At 39.3% G+C, this 18,697-nt stretch overlaps 1 protein-coding gene across 1 annotated transcript in view; it reads left to right on the top strand.

Moving 5' to 3' along the window:
• LOC131944659 (ectopic P granules protein 5 homolog) overlaps positions 1 to 18,697 on the top strand; it is a 32,843-nt gene that overhangs the window by 12,955 nt on the left and 1,191 nt on the right. The window contains exons 13-44 of the mRNA XM_059305428.1: positions 30 to 181; positions 306 to 446; positions 728 to 892; positions 981 to 1,103; positions 1,253 to 1,500; positions 3,742 to 3,882; positions 4,200 to 4,323; positions 4,512 to 4,609; positions 4,695 to 4,791; positions 5,551 to 5,787; positions 6,011 to 6,177; positions 6,312 to 6,581; positions 7,237 to 7,360; positions 7,580 to 7,727; positions 8,322 to 8,493; positions 8,714 to 8,804; positions 9,216 to 9,293; positions 9,447 to 9,589; positions 10,319 to 10,487; positions 11,113 to 11,307; positions 11,781 to 11,912; positions 12,282 to 12,363; positions 12,923 to 13,086; positions 14,836 to 15,028; positions 15,287 to 15,460; positions 15,558 to 15,733; positions 16,141 to 16,320; positions 16,535 to 16,692; positions 16,866 to 17,059; positions 17,250 to 17,498; positions 17,924 to 18,146; positions 18,440 to 18,649. Of these exons, the coding sequence (XP_059161411.1) occupies positions 30 to 181; positions 306 to 446; positions 728 to 892; positions 981 to 1,103; positions 1,253 to 1,500; positions 3,742 to 3,882; positions 4,200 to 4,323; positions 4,512 to 4,609; positions 4,695 to 4,791; positions 5,551 to 5,787; positions 6,011 to 6,177; positions 6,312 to 6,581; positions 7,237 to 7,360; positions 7,580 to 7,727; positions 8,322 to 8,493; positions 8,714 to 8,804; positions 9,216 to 9,293; positions 9,447 to 9,589; positions 10,319 to 10,487; positions 11,113 to 11,307; positions 11,781 to 11,912; positions 12,282 to 12,363; positions 12,923 to 13,086; positions 14,836 to 15,028; positions 15,287 to 15,460; positions 15,558 to 15,733; positions 16,141 to 16,320; positions 16,535 to 16,692; positions 16,866 to 17,059; positions 17,250 to 17,498; positions 17,924 to 18,146; positions 18,440 to 18,649 (5,218 nt within the window). The remainder of the gene's footprint in view (positions 1 to 29; positions 182 to 305; positions 447 to 727; positions 893 to 980; positions 1,104 to 1,252; positions 1,501 to 3,741; positions 3,883 to 4,199; positions 4,324 to 4,511; positions 4,610 to 4,694; positions 4,792 to 5,550; positions 5,788 to 6,010; positions 6,178 to 6,311; positions 6,582 to 7,236; positions 7,361 to 7,579; positions 7,728 to 8,321; positions 8,494 to 8,713; positions 8,805 to 9,215; positions 9,294 to 9,446; positions 9,590 to 10,318; positions 10,488 to 11,112; positions 11,308 to 11,780; positions 11,913 to 12,281; positions 12,364 to 12,922; positions 13,087 to 14,835; positions 15,029 to 15,286; positions 15,461 to 15,557; positions 15,734 to 16,140; positions 16,321 to 16,534; positions 16,693 to 16,865; positions 17,060 to 17,249; positions 17,499 to 17,923; positions 18,147 to 18,439; positions 18,650 to 18,697) is intronic.

The raw sequence follows: 18,697 nt of genomic DNA, 5'->3' as shown, positions 1-18,697 counted from the left end.
TGCCAATATAATTTGTGTTTGTTTCCTAGGGCCAGATAGCTGGCAGCAACTGGCTGATAACTTGATGCATATGCCAACATCAGAGGCCATTTATCTCCTAACAACATTTGCCAACATGGCAGGTTGTCGCTCTTCAGAAGAGGAGGAGTTTATACGCCTGATCACATTAGAAGTTTTTGAGGTACATTTGATCACATTCTTACATTCCTAACTTGTCTAGAATAATTACATTTGTTTGTACAAAACGACCAACCTAAATTAAGCACAAGATTAAGCCTAAACAATTTTATATATAAAATTTTCAGATTGCCTATATCTGTAACCATACACGGGAGTTCTGCTCAAAAGTAGGTCGTGAACTTTTGTCCAGCATCATCCAGATTCACCCTCATGCTTTCAGCTTTTTGCTGGGTCGGGTTAAAGAGGTCATGGACAAACTTGGCAAGGTCAGTTGTTTTTGAGTTAAATTATTGTTGCTTAGGCTGATTAACACCAGACCAGGCACAAAACACCTGGCATGTAGTCTTGAACTAAGAAAATCTATCGACCAAAAAACGTAATTTATCCTAAGACGTTTTTAATTTTTTTTTACAAATAATTGGAAGTAAGATAGTGTTCATGCTGTGTTAAACTTGTTTCTTATAAACAGATAGTCCTACACCATTAATGAATTCCTATTTGGTGTCTGTCCTCTGATGGCCATTAATAAACTCCTATTTATTCTCAGATGGCCCTCTACCTCTTTCATGAGCTCCCCATTTGCATCTGGCAGCCCACTGACCCTGACATGTTGACACTAAGGCAGTGGCTCTTGAACTTTGACCTAAACTCCTCAGAGAATCAGCTGGCGCAGGTTGTCTTAAGCAAGATGAACTGGGATGTCTTTGAGGAGGTGAGAGAAATTTCTTTTCTCTGCTTTTTCTAATTTATATATTTTATTTTTTAACATCTTAAACTGATTTGCAATTCTTATTTCCTAGTCTGGGCGTTTGGTTGTGGATATAAGATTTCATCGACAAATGGCACTTCTCTTGGTTGAGGCTTACACCAAGTTTATTGCTGATAAAAAAGCTGGATTCTTTATAACAGAAGGGATGAAACTAGTAGGTTTTAAACTGTAAAATAATTAGGAATTGTATTAATTGAATGGTATAATGTTACTGTCAGTTACATGTAATCATCTATAATAATAATTGCATTCTAATTTGGGGACATTTTCTAAAGAAATGTTCCATTTAAATTCTATTTTTAGATGGCCTCTTATGTAACATCTGTCCAAAGTCCAGAGCAGAAATTCAACAACTGGGCGTGGGAGTTGGCCCTGAGACTGAAGCTCCACCAGAGGAGTGTAGTGCTACATTCGTCCAGGGCTGTTGATGCCAGATTTCAACCTCCTGTCTTTGGAGCTGATGCTTGGTTATCTCCCCTGCAGCGGGCCACATCAAACAAAACTCCCATCGCTTGTTTTGTGGCCATCACAATGACCAACATTGGCCATGAGTAAGTTCTTATCCCTTTGTGGCCATCACAATGACAAACATCTGCCATGTTTTTATCCCTTTGTGGCCATCACAATGACCAACATTGGCCATGAGTAAGTTTTTATCCCTTTGTGGCCATCACAATGACCAACATTGGCCATGAGTAAGTTTTTATCCCTTTGTGGCCATCACAATGACCAACATTGGCCATGAGTAAGTTTTTATCCCTTTGTGGCCATCACAATGACCAACATTGGCCATGAGTAAGTTTTTATCCCCTTGTGGCCATGACAATGACCAACATTGGCCATGAGTAAGTTTTTATCCCTTTGTGGCCATCACAATGACCAACATTGGCCATGAGTAAGTTTTTATCCCTTTGTGGCCATCACAATGACCAACATTGGCCATGAGTACGTTTTTATCCCTTTGTGGCCATCACAATGACCAACATTGGCCATGAGTAAGTTTTTATCCCTTTGTGGCCATCACAATGACCAACATTGGCCATGAGTAAGTTTTTACCCCTTTGTGGCCATCACAATGACCAACATTGGCCATGAGTAAGTTTTTACCCCTTTGTGGCCATCACAATGACCAACATCGGCCATGAGTAAGTTTTTACCCCTCTGTGGCCATCACAATGACCAACATTGGCCATGAGTAAGTTTTTACCCCTTTGTGGCCATCACAATGACCAACATTGGCCATGAGTAAGTTTTTACCCCTTTGTGGCCATCACAATGACCAACATTGGCCATGAGTAAGTTTTTACCCCTTTGTGGCCATCACAATGACCAACATTGGCCATGAGTAAGTTTTTACCCCTTTGTGGCCATCACAATGACCAACATTGGCCATGAGTAAGTTTCTACCCCTTTGTGGCCATCACAATGACCAACATTGGCCATGAGTAAGTTTTTACCCCTTTGTGGCCATCACAATGACCAACATTGGCCATGAGTAAGTTTTTACCCCTTTGTGGCCATCACAATGACCAACATTGGCCATGAGTAAGTTTTTACCCCTTTGTGGCCATCACAATGACCAACATTGGCCATGAGTAAGTTTTTACCCCTTTGTGGCCATCACAATGACCAACATTGGCCATGAGTAAGTTTTTACCCCTTTGTGGCCATCACAATGACCAACATTGGCCATGAGTAAGTTTTTACCCCTCTGTGGCCATCACAATGACCAACATTGGCCATGAGTAAGTTTTTATCCCTTTGTGGCCATCACAATGACCAACATTGGCCATGAGTAAGTTTTTACCCCTTTGTGGCCATCACAATGACCAACATTGGCCATGAGTAAGTTTTTACCCCTTTGTGGCCATCACAATGACCAACATTGGCCATGAGTAAGTTTTTATCCCTTTGTGGCCATCACAATGACCAACATCGGCCATGAGTAAGTTTTTACCCCTTTGTGGCCATCACAATGACCAACATTGGCCATGAGTAAGTTTTTACCCCTTTGTGGCCATCACAATGACCAACATTGGCCATGAGTAAGTTTTTACCCCTTTGTGGCCATCACAATGACCAACATTGGCCATGAGTAAGTTTTTACCCCTTTGTGGCCATCACAATGACCAACATTGGCCATGAGTAAGTTTTTATCCCTTTGTGACCATCACAATGACCAACATTGGCCATGAGTAAGTTTTTATGCCTTTGTGGCCATCACAACCTTGGCCATGAATAAGTTTTACTAGTGTTATTGTATTCAGCTACATAATTTTTATTTAAGATTTAACTCATGTTCAGCCGTAGTTGAGCCCAAAATTGTTTTTTCCAGTGTAGCAACATTTATATCAGAGGCAACTATAGTTGAGCCTAAAATTGTTTTTTTCCAATGTAGCAACATTTATATCAGAGGCAACTATAGTTGAGCCTAAAATTGTTTTTTCCAGTGTAGCAACATTTATATCAGAGGCAACTATAGTTGAGCCTAAAATTGTTTTTTCCAGTGTAGCAACATTTATATCAGAGGCAACTATAGTTGAGCCTAAAGTTGTTTTTTCCAGTGTAACAACATTTATATTAGAGGCAACTATAGTTGAGCCCAAAATTGTTTTTTCCAGTGTAGCAACATTTATATCAGAGGCAACTATAGTTGAGCCTAAAATTGTTTTTTCCAGTGTAACAACATTTATATTAGAGGCAACTATAGTTGAGCCCAAAATTGTTTTTTCCAGTGTAGCAACATTTATATCAGAGGCAACTATAGTTGAGCCTAAAATTGTTTTTTCCAGTGTAGCAACATTTATATCAGAGGGTCTGGACCTGCTGTCAGTCCTGACAGGCAGCTGCCAGTACACAACAGCCATACATGCCCTCGGCTGCATTGTGCCACTCTACTTGGACACACAGGACTACTTGCTGGAGAACAACACGTAAGCTCTGCACCTTCTCTCTAAGCTTTTAGACTTGTGAATACCCAGATTAAAAACTAACACATAAGCTCTGCTTCTTCTCTCTCAGCTTCTCTCAAAGATTTTGTGTACCCAATACCTGGACTAATACTAAGAAAAATAATCTAGACAAAATACCTCAATAACTGTTTCATAAAAATCTTAACCAGAAAGGTTTATTAGTATAATCATTGTTGCTTTAAAATGCCTAAAGTTGCCATAGTGCAGTTGTTGTTTTTTAAATACCTTTTTGTTAATAAATTTTGAAATTTCTAAAAGAAAAACTTTTTGTGTTGCAGGTTCTGTCAGATCCTCCAGACATTGTTGATGGCAGATGAGTCGCTGATCAAGTCAACCAAGTCAACAATCATGACTGTAGAGTTCCCTGGGATAGTCACCAAACAGCTGACTGAGATGATCCAGGTGAAGCCAAACTTTTCTCTCTGTCTTTGTTGGGACATTAGTGTTCATTTCTATGTAGGGACATTAGTTTCCTCCATTTCTTGGTAGGGACTTTAGTGTCCATTTCTTGGTAGGGACTTTAGTGTCCTCCATCACATAACAAGTCAGACTCCTGTGTTACTCCTTGCTTGTTTCCCCCCCTCTCTCAGGCCTCCATCACAAGTCACCTCACCCTACTGAAGGCAGATCAAGTCATCATTTTTTGGTTGAAAGCAATTTTCAAAGTTTGTAAATTCTTCACTGACAGGTTAGTATCAAATAGTACCTCACCTGGCACTTTCCCCTGTATTTGCTGGTATGTCTGTTGACAATCTTTTCTTCTCTCCTGCTAGGAACAGCTGCTATGTGGCTGACACATTGATTCGCTGGAGCTTTGTTAAAAAGGGGGTCCTGGATATTGTCACCGACATTTTCAAGGAAAACTACAAGGTTGGTTTTCTACTCTGTTTACAACTGTATCAGTTCACATGTCCTGCTACTCTAAATACAAACCTCATTTTTTTATAAAAGATTATAAACATGATTTTAATTTAAAATATAAATATATTATTTTTGTAATAATAGGCCAAAAAATAAATTCAAAATGTTTTGATATCTACTAAAGTTTAATTGTAAATAAGATCAGTTATAATCTTACATGTATCCCACAATGCCCCTCTACTTGACCTAACATTGTATCCCACAATGCCCCTCTACTTGACCTAATATTGTATCCCACAATGCCGCTCTACTTGACCTAACATGGTATCCCACAATGCTCCTCTACTTGACCTAATATTGTATCCCACAATGCCGCTCTACTTGACCTAACATTGTATCCCACAATGCCCCTCTACTTGACCTAACATTGTATCCCACAATGCCCTTCTACTTGACCTAACATTGTATCCCACAATGCCCCTCTACTTGACCTAACATTGTATCCCACAATGCCACTCTACTTGACCTAACATTGTATCCCACAATGCCCTTCTACTTGACCTAACATTGTATCCCACAATGCCCTTCTACTTGACCTAACATTGTATCCCACAATGCCCTTCTACTTGACCTAACATTGTATCCCACAATGCCCCTCTACTTGACCTAACATTGTATCCCACAATGCCCTTCTACTTGACCTAACATTGTATCCCACAATGCCCCTCTACTTGACCTAACATTGTATCCCACAATGCCCCTCTACAGAAGTTTTGTGCTGCAGCCAAGAACCGGCAGAGCCTGGTGACATCTATTTTTAGCTGGATCGCCAACACCAACACCCTCCCCTCCTACATGGACAGTGCCTCCCTGCCAGAGTTCCCCTGGCTGGCTTACATCATCCTGATGGTGGAGGGGGAGCAGGAGGTCAACTCACGTCTCTGGCAGACCCTGGTCATGGAGCTGCATGCCCACAGCAGGCCCAACATAGAGATGGCTCTAAAGGTTGGTTACATTAGGTAGTTTGTCACATGCTTTTGTTTACATTAGGTAGTTTGTCACATGCTTTTGTTTACATTAGGTAGTTTGTCACATGCTTTTGTTTACATTGGATAGTCACATGATTTTGTTTACATTTCACTGTCACATGTTTTTGTTTATATTTGAAAACTCTTACAGTTAATGGTTGTGGTGAGATTTTATTTTGATGCCAACTTTTGCCCTACAGGCTGCTGTCCTGAAGCTCCAGCTTGACCAGGCGCCGTCCGCCAGTCGTCTGACCATCTTCAGGTGGGCCCAGCAAGCACTGGACACGCCCTTTGATCACCCTTTGTTGCCAGTTCTGTGGCAGAGGTTTTTTGGGCTGTTTCTTGGAAGACAGGTGTTTGAATCAAGGTATGTTTTTACAGAATCAGAATCAATTATCACTAAGCAAAGGATTACATGCATTATTTACACAACTAAAATAAGGTTGTGGTGTGTTTTCACTCAAAGACTTACTGTTGAATATTGTCCTCTCTCATCACCAGCCCAGCACAGAGGACAAGCGTGGGCGAGAGGTTCTTTGAAAACATTTACTACACCAGCATGTTGAAGAAAATGAGAAAATATTTGTCTGACGCGGCAAAGTTTCACTTAAGTTTTGACCCCGCCCAGGGAGGAATGAAAAAAAGAAATTCGTCACAAAGTTCTCCTGGAACCCCTCCAGGGGGAGATGAGAACTTTGAGTTTGGATCAGGGACGGAACAGGAGAGCATGGAATACACAAGTTCCAAGGAGTTTCATCAGATGTTGGCCAGGTAAATGTTGAGTTCTTTAAATAGCTCAATCACATGTTGGCCAGGTAAATGTTGAGTTCTTTAAATAGCTCAATCACATGTTGGCCAGGTAAATGTTGAGTTCTTTAAATAGCTCAATCAGATGTTGGCCAGGTAAATGTTGAGTTCTTTAAATAGCTCAATCACATGTTGGCCAGGTAAATGTTGAGTTCTTTAAATAGTTCAATCACATGTTGGCCAGGTAAGTCTTGAGTTCTTTAAATAGCTCAATCACATGTTGGCCAGGTAAGTCATTTACTAAGTTAAACAATCAGCTGTCTAGGTGGTTGCCAAAAGTAGATATAGGGCAGCAAGAGTATTGATAGTAAATAACTTAGCCTAGGAAAATTCGTGATAAGTTGTGAACATAGGTCTTGATTATAAGGATGTTGTATGACAGAGAACTACTAGATTCTGTCAAGTACAGCATCATGTTGGATGACTTAAGATTGTCAAGTACAGCATCATGTTGGATGACATAAGATTGTTAAGTACAGCATCATGTTGGATAACATAAGATTGTCAAGTACAGCATCATGTTGGATGACATAAGATTGTTAAGTACAGCATCATGTTGGATGACATAAGATTGTTAAGTACAGCATCATGTTGTATGACATAAGATTGTATGTTGCAGGCTGTACCAGACGTACCAACTGTGGCTGGAGGAACCACGTCTGCATGACGGGAACTTGTATCTTCCTGCTTTACCTGTTCAGTACGAGGCTGCTAGACTCAACCAGGTGTTCCAAGGATTTATGGTCAGATTTTTATCAATCTCATTTCTTTTAAATTTAACTGTCCCATTTTGGCATGTTAAATTTGTGGTCAGATTTTTATAAATTACATACCTTTTCAAATTTTACTTCCTTTTTTATTCTTCAGGTTTTTATGTCAAATTTCTTTTTAAAATTATTTTAAAAGAAACTGTAAACTTCTGTAACAACCCATAGTTTGACTCCTGGCATTTCTCCCCATAGGGACCATGGTATGAGTTTATGGACCTGGAGGGTGTTCAGTACAACCTCAGCTGTTTGGCAGCAGACTGGAAGAAGCGTCTGACATCTGCCAAATCTGCTGCAGTTGAGGCAGCTGTCAGGAAACATTCCATGAACTTGGCTGGAAATGGTGAGGGGTCCAATGTTTAATGTCACTGTTTTAACACATGTAATCACTGGGTTAGAAATGGTGAGGGGTCCATTGTTTAATGTCACTGTTTTAACACATGTAATCACTGGGTTAGAAATGGTGAGGGGTCCATTGTTTAATGTCACTGTTTTAGGTCATGTAATCACTGGGTTAGAAATGGTGAGGGGTCCATTGTTTAATGTCACTGGTTTAGGTCATGTAATCACTGTGTTAGAAATGGTGAGGGGTCCATTGTTTAATGTCACTGTTTTAGGCCATGTAATCACTGTGTTAGAAATGGTGAGGGGTCCATTGTTTAATGTCACTGTTTTAGGTCATGTAATCACTGGGTTAGAAATGGTGAGGGGCCCATTGTTTAATGTCACTGTTTTAGGTCATGTAATTACTGGGTTAGAAATGGTGAGGGGTCCATTGTTTAATGTCACTGTTTTAGGTCATGTAATCACTGGGTTAGAAATGGTGAGGGGTCCATTGTTTAATGTCACTGTTTTAGGTCATGTAATCACTGGGTTAGATTATGATATCTGCAATATCCTTCTGACTCCAATTACTTTCTGTCCTGACCACTATCAGCAACTGAGAGAATCACACGACGGCTGCAGAGGTATGAAACTCCCAAGCCTCCTCCCCCCCTACAAAACATACAGAGTGCTGTGCCCATGATAAACTCCGGCATTGTTGATGAGAAGTCTTTGTTTCTCAGTCTAGTGCGAGCAGATCTAGAGATTCTCCTACAGTTTACTAAGTGAGTTTTTTTTATTGTAGTCTTTAGTCCATTATCTTATTAATTTTTTAAATATAGATTCACAAATTTATTTATTTATGTATTTTCCCAGAATTTTGTAAAATATTTTGTTGTTGAGAATGGATTATAAATTTGTTATCATTGCTGTTAAAATTTTTCTCTGCCTTATATTTTAAATTATTATTTGCCTGATTAAATTTCCCCCACCAATTTTGTGTAGAATATTCTCAGCCCGTCTTGCCCACCACTGTGCTCTGGACTACAATTTCACGGAGTTACTGCCCAGTTTGTACTCAAACATCACAAAAACAGTGAGAAATATTTTGTTTTATCTGATAAATTACTTTCTATTCTACTTTAACCTGAGACAGAAATAGGGATGAACATTTTATTTCATTGTCTAAGAAAGCAAGATTTTCATAATACTTTGTGTTACAAGGCAATAAAATGGATGATTTCAAGCTTTATACGAAATCGAAACTGATCAACTATATTTGGAATAAACTACATTATTAGTTGACTAGTGAGCTTAGTTTTTACCTCAGCATTTCAACAACCCAGGATCAGAAAACAAAACATGATTCTGAATTGATTTTACCTAGTGGAATTATAGAGTGACAAGTGGATTAGTAAACTATTTTATCCTTGTAGAATTATCAAGTGACAAGTGAATTAGTAAAATATTATTGAACAGCTGTTGAATGATTGCCTTGTTTCTTCAGATCCCTATAACAGCTGAGTGTAAAAGTAAAGTGAATCCCTTACACAGATGCAGTGGGCCAGCTATTCTACCTGTCACGGTAACTCAATCAAATATTTGTGTCCTTTGATTGATGAGAATAGTTTCGTTTTTCACAGAAATGCTTGATCCCCTCAAGTTTTTGAACCTCTTGTATTTGTGGAAATCACTTTTAAACAACATAGTGGTTAATTTTTTGAACATCTTGCGCTAGATTGAGGTGAAAGAACTGAATGAGATCATCCAGAGAAGGCTGGATGAGAACAGAGTGGAGCACAAACAGGTCATGATAGAGTCTCTCCTGCCAACAGCCCCAAACATCTGTGTAGCTGTTGTACACACGGAGAATGCTATCACGTAATGGCTTTATTTCTTGTTATTATATCATGTAATTAGTTTATTTCTTATACATGCTGAATATCATATCAAATAATTAATTTTTGTATACACCCTGATAATGCCAGGCTAACACATCAGTTTCTGACACACCTGTAACATCTCACACCTGTAACATCTCACACCTGTAACATCTCACACCTGCAACATCTCACACCTGTAACATCTCACACCTGTAACATTTCACACCTGTAACATCTCACACCTGTAACATCTCACACCTGTAACATCTCACACCTGCAACATCTCACACCTGTAACATCTCACACCTGCAACATCTCACACCTGTAACATCTCACACCTGTAACATCTCACACCTGTAACATCTCACACCTGCAACATTTCACACCTGTAACATTTCACACCTGTAACATCTCACACCTGTAACATATCACACCTGCAACATTTCACACCTGTAACATTTCACACCTGTAACATCTCACACCTGCAACATTTCACACCTGCAACATTTCACACCTGTAACATCTCATACCTGCAACATTTCACACCTGTAACATCTCACACCTGTAACATCTCACACCTGTAACATTTCACACCTGTAACATCTGTCCTTACAATAAACTTGTTACTGAAACAATCCACTGCTGTCCTTGTTACTGAAACAATCCACTGCTGTCCTTGTTACTGAAACAACCTACTGCTGTCCTTACAATAGACTTGTTGCCACAGGTGCCTGATCAAACAAAGTCAAACAACAACAGATGCAGCCCGCGCAGAGCGTCTGAATGACATTGGCTGCACCCTGTTCTTTTATCTGGTCAACCTGGTGTCTGATGAAACAGATTTCTACCCACCCTCCCGCCAGTTTCTTACCTCCTGTATTGAGATCCTGGGACAGGTAAGTGACGTGTCACCGGTATGTCACATTTAACATCATGTCATGTTGGTGTCACATCGAACATCATGTCATGTTGGTGTCACATCTATCATCGTTTCATGTTCGTGTCCCATCTAACATTATGACATGTTGGTGTCACATTTAACATTATGTCATGTTGGTGTCACATTTAACATTATGTCATGTTGGGGTCACATCTAACATGTCATGTTGGTGTCACATCTAACATCATGTCATGTTGGTGTCACATCTAACATCATGTCATGTTGGTATCACATCTAACATCATGTCATGTTGGTGTCACATCTAACATCATGTCATGTTGGTGTCACATCTAACATCATGTCATGTTGGTGTCACATCTAACATGTCATGTTGGTGTCACATCTAACATCATGTCATGTTGGTGTCACATCTAACATGTCATGTTGGTGTCACATCTATCCTGTTGATGTCAATGGCATGTATCCTCCTGTCATTTCTTGGTGTCACATTGATCCTGTCATTTATTGGTGTCACATTGATCCTGTCATTTATTGGTGTCACATTGATCCTGTCATTTATTGGTGTCACATTGATCCTGTCATTTATTGGTGTCACATGTCCTTAACCTTCCAACCCCCAGGAGTTTGTCAGCCGAGACAAGAGTCAGACCTCGACAGTCCTGCAGCTGTGCCTGGACAAGCCGTCCATTTCTGGCCTGGTCTCCCCCCACTTTGTCCCCAACAGCTGCCCAGAGAAGCTGGTCATCATGTATGGTCAGCTGCTCAACGTCCTGCAGTCTCAGAACATGGAGCTGGGCTTCATGCTGCTCACCAAGGTCAGACAACTCTTTGTTTATACTTGCTGCAGGCCTCTCTCTAATACAGGCTCTAACTAGTAGAGATTTGAAACCATCCTCTTTACATTCATGAGTAGAACTAGTAGTGTTACTATAGTAGTGTAACTTCATTTGTTGATGAAGAATTCCAAAGAAATGGTAGAGTACATGACTGGTAATGCAATAGTCTTGGGCTTGGATCTTAGGCTTGAAACCTGGGCTAGAGTCCATAGCACATACTTGAGTCCACCCAGCCGTAACGGGTGCCTTACTTACATCAGGGAAAGTAAAAGCTGCTGGACATAAAACTGACCGTACTATCCCTTCATATGAATTGTCACAGTAAAAGGTTAGCCCTACTTCACCTTGCACACTGACAGTCATTCACCACAAAGTATCTTTGTTTTGCTATAAAAACTTAAATCTTGTTAGAGAGTTATCTACTTTCAAGTATGCTTCAATGTGTTTCCCAGTTTAACATCCAACAATGGCTGCTGTTAACTCCCCCTGCTGAAGCTGAGAGAAAAATTCTGATAGAAACTTTGGGGTCTGCCATCCTAACCTGTGGCACTGAGACCAAACCTGAAACCAAGTTGGTTTTTGAGGTAAGGACAAGTGGTAGAAAATCTTCATTTCTTTAGCATGTACGTGTTTTATGGCTTTACAGAAGTGGAATAAAATGTATTCAATTTGTGTTTTAGTTTACTTTTTAGTTTTGTTTTGTTTTAGTTTCGTTTAAAAAAATTTTATATCTAGAATTTTATTGTTAAAATTTAATTTTAAAAATTGTATAAAAATTTATTACCAAATAGAATAAGATTATTTTAGTAGAAGAGTTTTTATACTGATTTATTATCAGACATACTATATTCTATTGTACTTGAATGACAAAAGTTATTCAATAATTTTCAGTTTTATATTGTTAAAGTTATTCAATAGTTTTCAATGTTCTTATTGTTACATATTATTTACAGCTCTACCTGAGTCATCTGAAGACAGTACTAGAGAGTAACTTCCCCTTGAACTTGTACAATGTGCTACACATAATCCTACAAGGTCAGTGGTGTTTGTCATCTTGTAGATTCTCAAGGTCCATGTACAGTGGTTTTATTTAGATCTCTCTAGACATAGTTCATATATTTGTTTATAAGAAGGTTTCCAGCCTTTAGAATGTTCCAGGGGTCGGCGTGGTCGAGTCGGTAAAGCTCATGGTTGCTAAACCGAAAAGTCTCGAGTTCGAGCCCTCGGGCAGATGAGGCTCGTTAGCTGGGGACAGCCACTCTTGTAGGAGAGACAACTCCAAAATCAAACAACTGCTGCCTTGTAGTTTGTTCTTGGTTGGAAAAAGGCTATGGAAGCAAATCCAAAAAGAAAAGCAGGCTGAAATCGGAGACAATGGCCTCAATGGCGCATAACCAGTTGACACGTAACGCTTAATTGTGTTGGAGGCGTGGTCGAGCCGGCAAAAAGCTCATGGTTGATAAATTCGAACAAAGTCTCGAGTTCAAACCCACTGGCAGATAAATCTCGATCCCCTTCAACACTAATAATTAAGAATGAAGAAGAAGAAGAAAGAAGAATGTTCCCCATGATAAAAAAATGTCTACCCCACCAGGCTCAGCATCTGACCAGCTCCACCCTCAAGTCTGGCAACTCCTGCTCATGTCCTGCTTCACCAGCCACCTGCTCTACCAAGATGGTGGCCAGAGGGACAGCACTGACACGTTTGATGGCCAGCTAGTGGACGACTGTTGTGACTCACCCCTACACACTGCTCAGGTACAAACAACAAATATGTTTTTAAACTGATTATTTGAAAATCTGTTTGTTTGAAAATCTGATTATTTTAAAATCTGGTTGTTTTAAAATCTGATTATTTTAAAATCTGATTATTTTGCTTTACATAAACTTTAACCCTTTATCTACTGACGGTACTTATAAGTACCACTTTAATTAAGTGCCTGCATTATTTTTAATTTAATACGAATTTTAAAAATTTTGGATGTAATTAATAGTATTATCTCCCCTGAGTCGCCGGTAGTTGGAGGGATTGATGTATTTTGAAACTTTTTGGTGTGGCGCCAATTTCAATGGCTTGCTGTATCAGTAGTTTACAATTGTTCTGTAACGTTCTCACAAACGTTCCTGATTTCCCTTTGTTTTACCTTATTCTTGAAGTTTTCATCCCCAAATATTTTTTATTGGCACCTTCTATAGTCAGGCAAACGCGTTTAACTTCTAGTTATACAATTTTAATCAAATTGTCTTTGTATTAGATCGATGTTTACAAGTGGACTTATAAGTACCGTCAGGGCACACGGTCATTTTTTTTAGGATTTTTAGGAAACGGCAGATTTTCGATGTGGAGTGACATAAATATTATTTTGATAATTGATTATCATAATGTACTCAAAAAATGCTATTTACACATTTATGAGAAGGTTAGCATATGGTTTACCTAAGAAATATTGTAATTACATGTTGATTTCTCGTAGTAAAAGAATAACAAGAATAAAGGTAGCAGTCGCAGGCTCGTGTAATAGGTTTTGTATACTTCATTTGTATACCAAAGCCTAGTTCTAGTAGTAAGATTTAATTTGTTAGTTAAATTTACTGCAATAAAGTGTCTTGCCTACAATAACTAGTACTTATGTAATGTATTCCTGTAGACTAGTAATAGTCCATACTTCTGCATATAGTATAGATCTATATGGTAAATTTTAATCCGTAAACAGGAAACAGTAGGCCACTTCGGCTATCCTAAACACATTGAGCTCACTTCTATTTATGAACTTTACACAGTAGTGTAGACTTGTCATAACATTCGAGTAGGCTACAATTATACTAGTATTACTAGTAGTTGTGTACTGAATGACTAGGCTTTTGTTTGTTTATGCGGCTCATTGTAAGTAATAGCTATTGGAAGCTTCCAGCAAAAGCATTTCAGTCCGGCAACCGTTGCTACACCAGAATGACCACAGACAAGACTGAGGGAGCATGACATGTCGGCAGCTTTTGCTGTGTTTGAGGTCTAAGATGTGTTTTGATAGAAAATCCAATATAAATCGTACTCAAAATAGACTTTTGTGCTGTATTTATGTGTGAAAATTACAAAAAATGACTGTTATAATGATTGCCATGTTATTAGTTAATAAATTGCATTGTTTGTTCCTGTTTTGTAAAAAAAATTTTTTTGGAAAAAATGTCCTACATTCCTGACGGTACTTATAAGTACCAATATCTTTTTGGGCCATAAAAAATTTATGAAACGAAATTTCCTTCGACATATGCTTTAAATGTGCCAAAAGCAATATGATAATACATTGTTTAAGAAAAAATTCATTCAGAACCTAATTCCGTAAATAAAGGGTTAAGTCTAAAATTCTAAAATCTTATTGTTTTACTTTACATAAATTAAAATTGTAAAATCTGATTCTTTTGCTTGACATTAACTCTGACTAAAATTTTAAAATCCTATTGTTTTACTTTACATAAACTAAAATTTTAAAGATTTTTTTTGTTTACAAGGTGAAAGAACTTTTAGACTGGCTGAGCTCATTTTTCTTGCATGGACGAATGAATGACAGCAAGAACTTGACCTTTGGCCTGTACTCCCATTGGAGCAGATACACAGTGTACATCAGCAAACTGATTGGGGTGTTGTGTCGCAGCTACACCACCAAGATCATCAATGGCTCCGAGGGCATGTCCACATACCAAAGTAAAACCACTTTTCTCTACACTTCAACTGTTCTGTTCATTGATTTTTTGTTTCTTTTAATCATGTAATTATATATGCTTAATGGATAATTAAAATATGTTTCAGGGTGGGGGGGGGGAGGTAGTGGTAATCAAATAAAAAATTGTTAGTTTTAAAAATTGTTAAAATCTGGTTTCTTAGTGAAGTTAGTAAACAATGTTTGAAGGGCCCCTAAGAAGAAGATTTGGAAGTTAACCCTTGAATATAATCTGTCGACAGTTGTGGAGCTAATTTGGCATCCCGTGCTGGTAGTTTTCTCCCCCTGGCTCCAGCCTCTCATGCAGACCAGTGGCAGTCTGGCCATGCCCTGGGTGGACACTGATGACACCTCTGCCCAGTACATGGTCTCAGCTTTTTGCAAATGTGTCTTGTACATCTACCAGCTCATGGATCGTAAGTGTTCAATGTTCAACTAGTTACTTTAAAGTCGTGGTAAGTGGAAAGTTTTCAAGTGTTTTAATGTGTTGTTCCCATCTGACTGAATGAGCAGGAAAATTCCCCAACAATGGCAGCGGTGTCTTGTCCTTACTGCTGATGTACTACATGACTGGCCTGAGTACCAAGACAACCCCAGCCCACATCATCTCAGTCTTGGTGTCAGAGTTCAAGGTCTTGCCCTGGGAGGAGCTGCGGCCTGACCTACAGCTGCTGGAGACTATGACCAAGGTCAGTTTTGTTTAAAGAGGGGTCAGATGTATGGTGGTCACTTCACCGGGGGGGGGGGGGGTTAATTTGTCATTCAGTTCACTTTGTAAAGTTGGTTAGAGAGTAAATTGATTTGTAAGGTTTGTTAAGATTATCACTTGAACTTTATTCTCCCAGAGAAGTTGTTTTTTTTTAAGAGGAGAAGTCATACATTATTTTAAACTACTCTTTTCATTATGTTTGCTTGTGTATTACTTATATAGTGTTTGAAATAAGTGACAAGTTCTAAATTTCTTAGCTAAAAACTAATAGAAACAGGCTCTAAATACAGATAATTTGGTTTTAAATTTCTTTAAAACTGAAACAGCTGGTACAATGTGATAGTTGGTTTGAGCTCAGCAGTGTAACATATAAGATTCAAATTTCAGATGAAAGAGATTGCTGCCCCTTGCTGTTTCTCCCTCTTGGGCCAGATTGTACCCCAGGTCCAGTGGCCAGATGTTATCAACTACTACATGACACAACCAAATCTAGAGATGGCTTCATGCATGCAGGAAAATCTGGCAGTCCTACTCATCCAGTGCTATGTTGATACTGAACATGGAGAGGTCAGATAAACTGTCACTGTCTTTTTATTAAGGATGTCTGATACTTTAACTATCACTGTTATAATGTTAGTACCTTTAAGACTAACTAATGTAGAGTAGCAACCACCTGTCAATGTACCAACTACTTTAGAAAACACCTGATACTGTACCAACTAATGTATAAAACACCTGATACTGTACCAACTACTGTAGAGAAAACTTTGTGTTTCTCCAGAAGCCAGAGATGTACAACTTGCTGCTGACCGCTGAGAAATATGACTGGCACCTGGTGACACCTGAAGGCTTCACACGTGTCTGTAACTGGTTCCTGCAGCTCTGTGATGCCAAGTGTGTTCTGGCAGAGAGGTCATCCAGGCTGGCCTTAGGAATCAGGTGACTAATCTTTAGGAAATCTTTTGGCTAGCCAAGTCACACACTCAAACTAGACCAGCCAAGTCACACACACAAACTAGACTAGAAAATCTTTTGACTAGCCAAGTCACACACCCAAACTAGACCGGCCAAGCTATACAGTACCAAACTAGACACTCATGTTTTCCTTACAGGCTACTGAAACAAATTTCTGGCTTTGGGCCTGAAACTCCATGGAGCGGTCAAGTTTCATTAAAGAGACAAACCTATGTCCACTGCATCATGCAGCAGCTGTGTCATGTGACCTACATGCAAGGTGTCAGTCCAGACATGCTGAGCACAGTCCTGGTCAACCTGCTCTCTGATGTGGAGGCCATGGAGACTGCAGGTTTGTGGGGTTTTTTTTAAATTAAACTAAAACATGATGTAACTCCTCACAAAACATGGACCTATTATGCCTATATTAGGCTTCTGTGTTGGTTCCTCAATGCCAGTGTTGTTAACTTAAATGCCTCATCCTCAAATATAGGGAAGATAACTCAAATTGTTAAAATTCTAATTGGGTTTTATTTTTTCAGTTCCAGATGTAACAAGTCAAGAGATGGAGTCCAACAATTTATTAAAAGAGATCCTAAGTCTCCTAAACAACAGCAACCCTGAGGGTCAGTGGCTGGAGACCATCATGTCGGCCTTCACTGGCTGGCTGCGCTCGTCACCCCACAGTTTACTGCTGGTGCCCTGCATGAAGGCAGCGTCAAGGTCTCTGGCCTCACTCAAGCAGATGTCTGCGGTCATAGAGGCTGGCATTGAGGTCTACTTTGTTGGATGTAAGTCATACTTTGTTGGATGTAAGTCAGACTTTGTTGGATGTAAGGCAGACATTGTTGGATGTAAGTCAGACTTTGTTGGATGTAAGTCAGACTTTGTTGGATGTAAGTCAGACTTTGTTGGATGTAAGTCAGACTTTGTTGGATGTAAGTCAGATGTTGTTGGATGTAAGTCAGACTTTGTTGGATGTAAGTCAGACTTTGTTGGATGTAAGGCATACTTTGTTGGATGTAAGTCAGACTTTGTTGGATGTAAGGCAGACATTGTTGGATGTAAGTCAGACTTTGTTGGATGTAAGTCAGACTTTGTTGGATGTAAGTCAGACTTTGTTGGATGTAAGGCAGACACTGTTGGATGTAAGTCAGACTTTGTTGGATGTAACTCAGACATTGCCACCTGTCTCAACTGTTTCCCCCTGCTACAGTGGACATGTCCAGCACTGACCTGAAGGGCTGGCCATTCATCCTGACAGTGTTCCAGGTCCCTGAGCTCAACCAGGCTGGCTACGTCCAGGACTCGCTGGCAGAGAGCGCCTTCCTGGTGCTCTATGCCTACCTACAACACAAGCTGCCATTTTGTCAGAAGCTCAGTGATGAGCTCTTGATTATGGACGAAATTTTAGAGTGGTCAACAAAAGCCCAGCCCAGGTGAGCTGTTGGGGTTACCTTAATGTGTTTCATTTACTGTGTTAGTGGAGAATTTAATTTTTTCAAAATGTTTTCATATATTGGAGTTTACATCCTGTTTGGATGAATAACATTAACATAGTGAAAATACAATATTCCCTTAAATTGTTATGTGTAAAGTTGTTATTAAATTATAGCAGAATAATGCATTAATAGGATATTTGATTTTATAAAATACTTCATGTCGGGGACTAAAATAAAAGCTTAGCCCTTGAATTAAAAAAAAATTTACTAATGACTTTCTCTATTTTTAGCGCTGTTGATGAATCTAAGCTCATTCTGTGGTGGCATCTCCTTCTGCGGCTGTTTGTAAGACAAGTAGAGTTCTCTCCCCCTCCCCTGACTGGGACCATCAACAAGATGAGCAGGTTCATCAGTTACCTTAATGAAGTTGGACTTGAAAGGACAAATAAAGGAATTCTGGGTGCCCTGGGCTTAGGTCAAAGGTCACCATTGTCTCAAAAGTCAGTCAACACTTTCTTTCTTTCCATTTTTACTTATTTTGACATTTT

The sequence above is a fragment of the Physella acuta genome, unplaced genomic scaffold, assembly GCF_028476545.2.
Source record: "Physella acuta isolate Inbredline_101_S28 unplaced genomic scaffold, ASM2847654v3 ptg000502l, whole genome shotgun sequence".
Classification (NCBI taxonomy): Eukaryota; Metazoa; Mollusca; class Gastropoda; family Physidae; genus Physella; species Physella acuta.
This window is presented reverse-complemented; position numbering and strand designations above follow the sequence as displayed.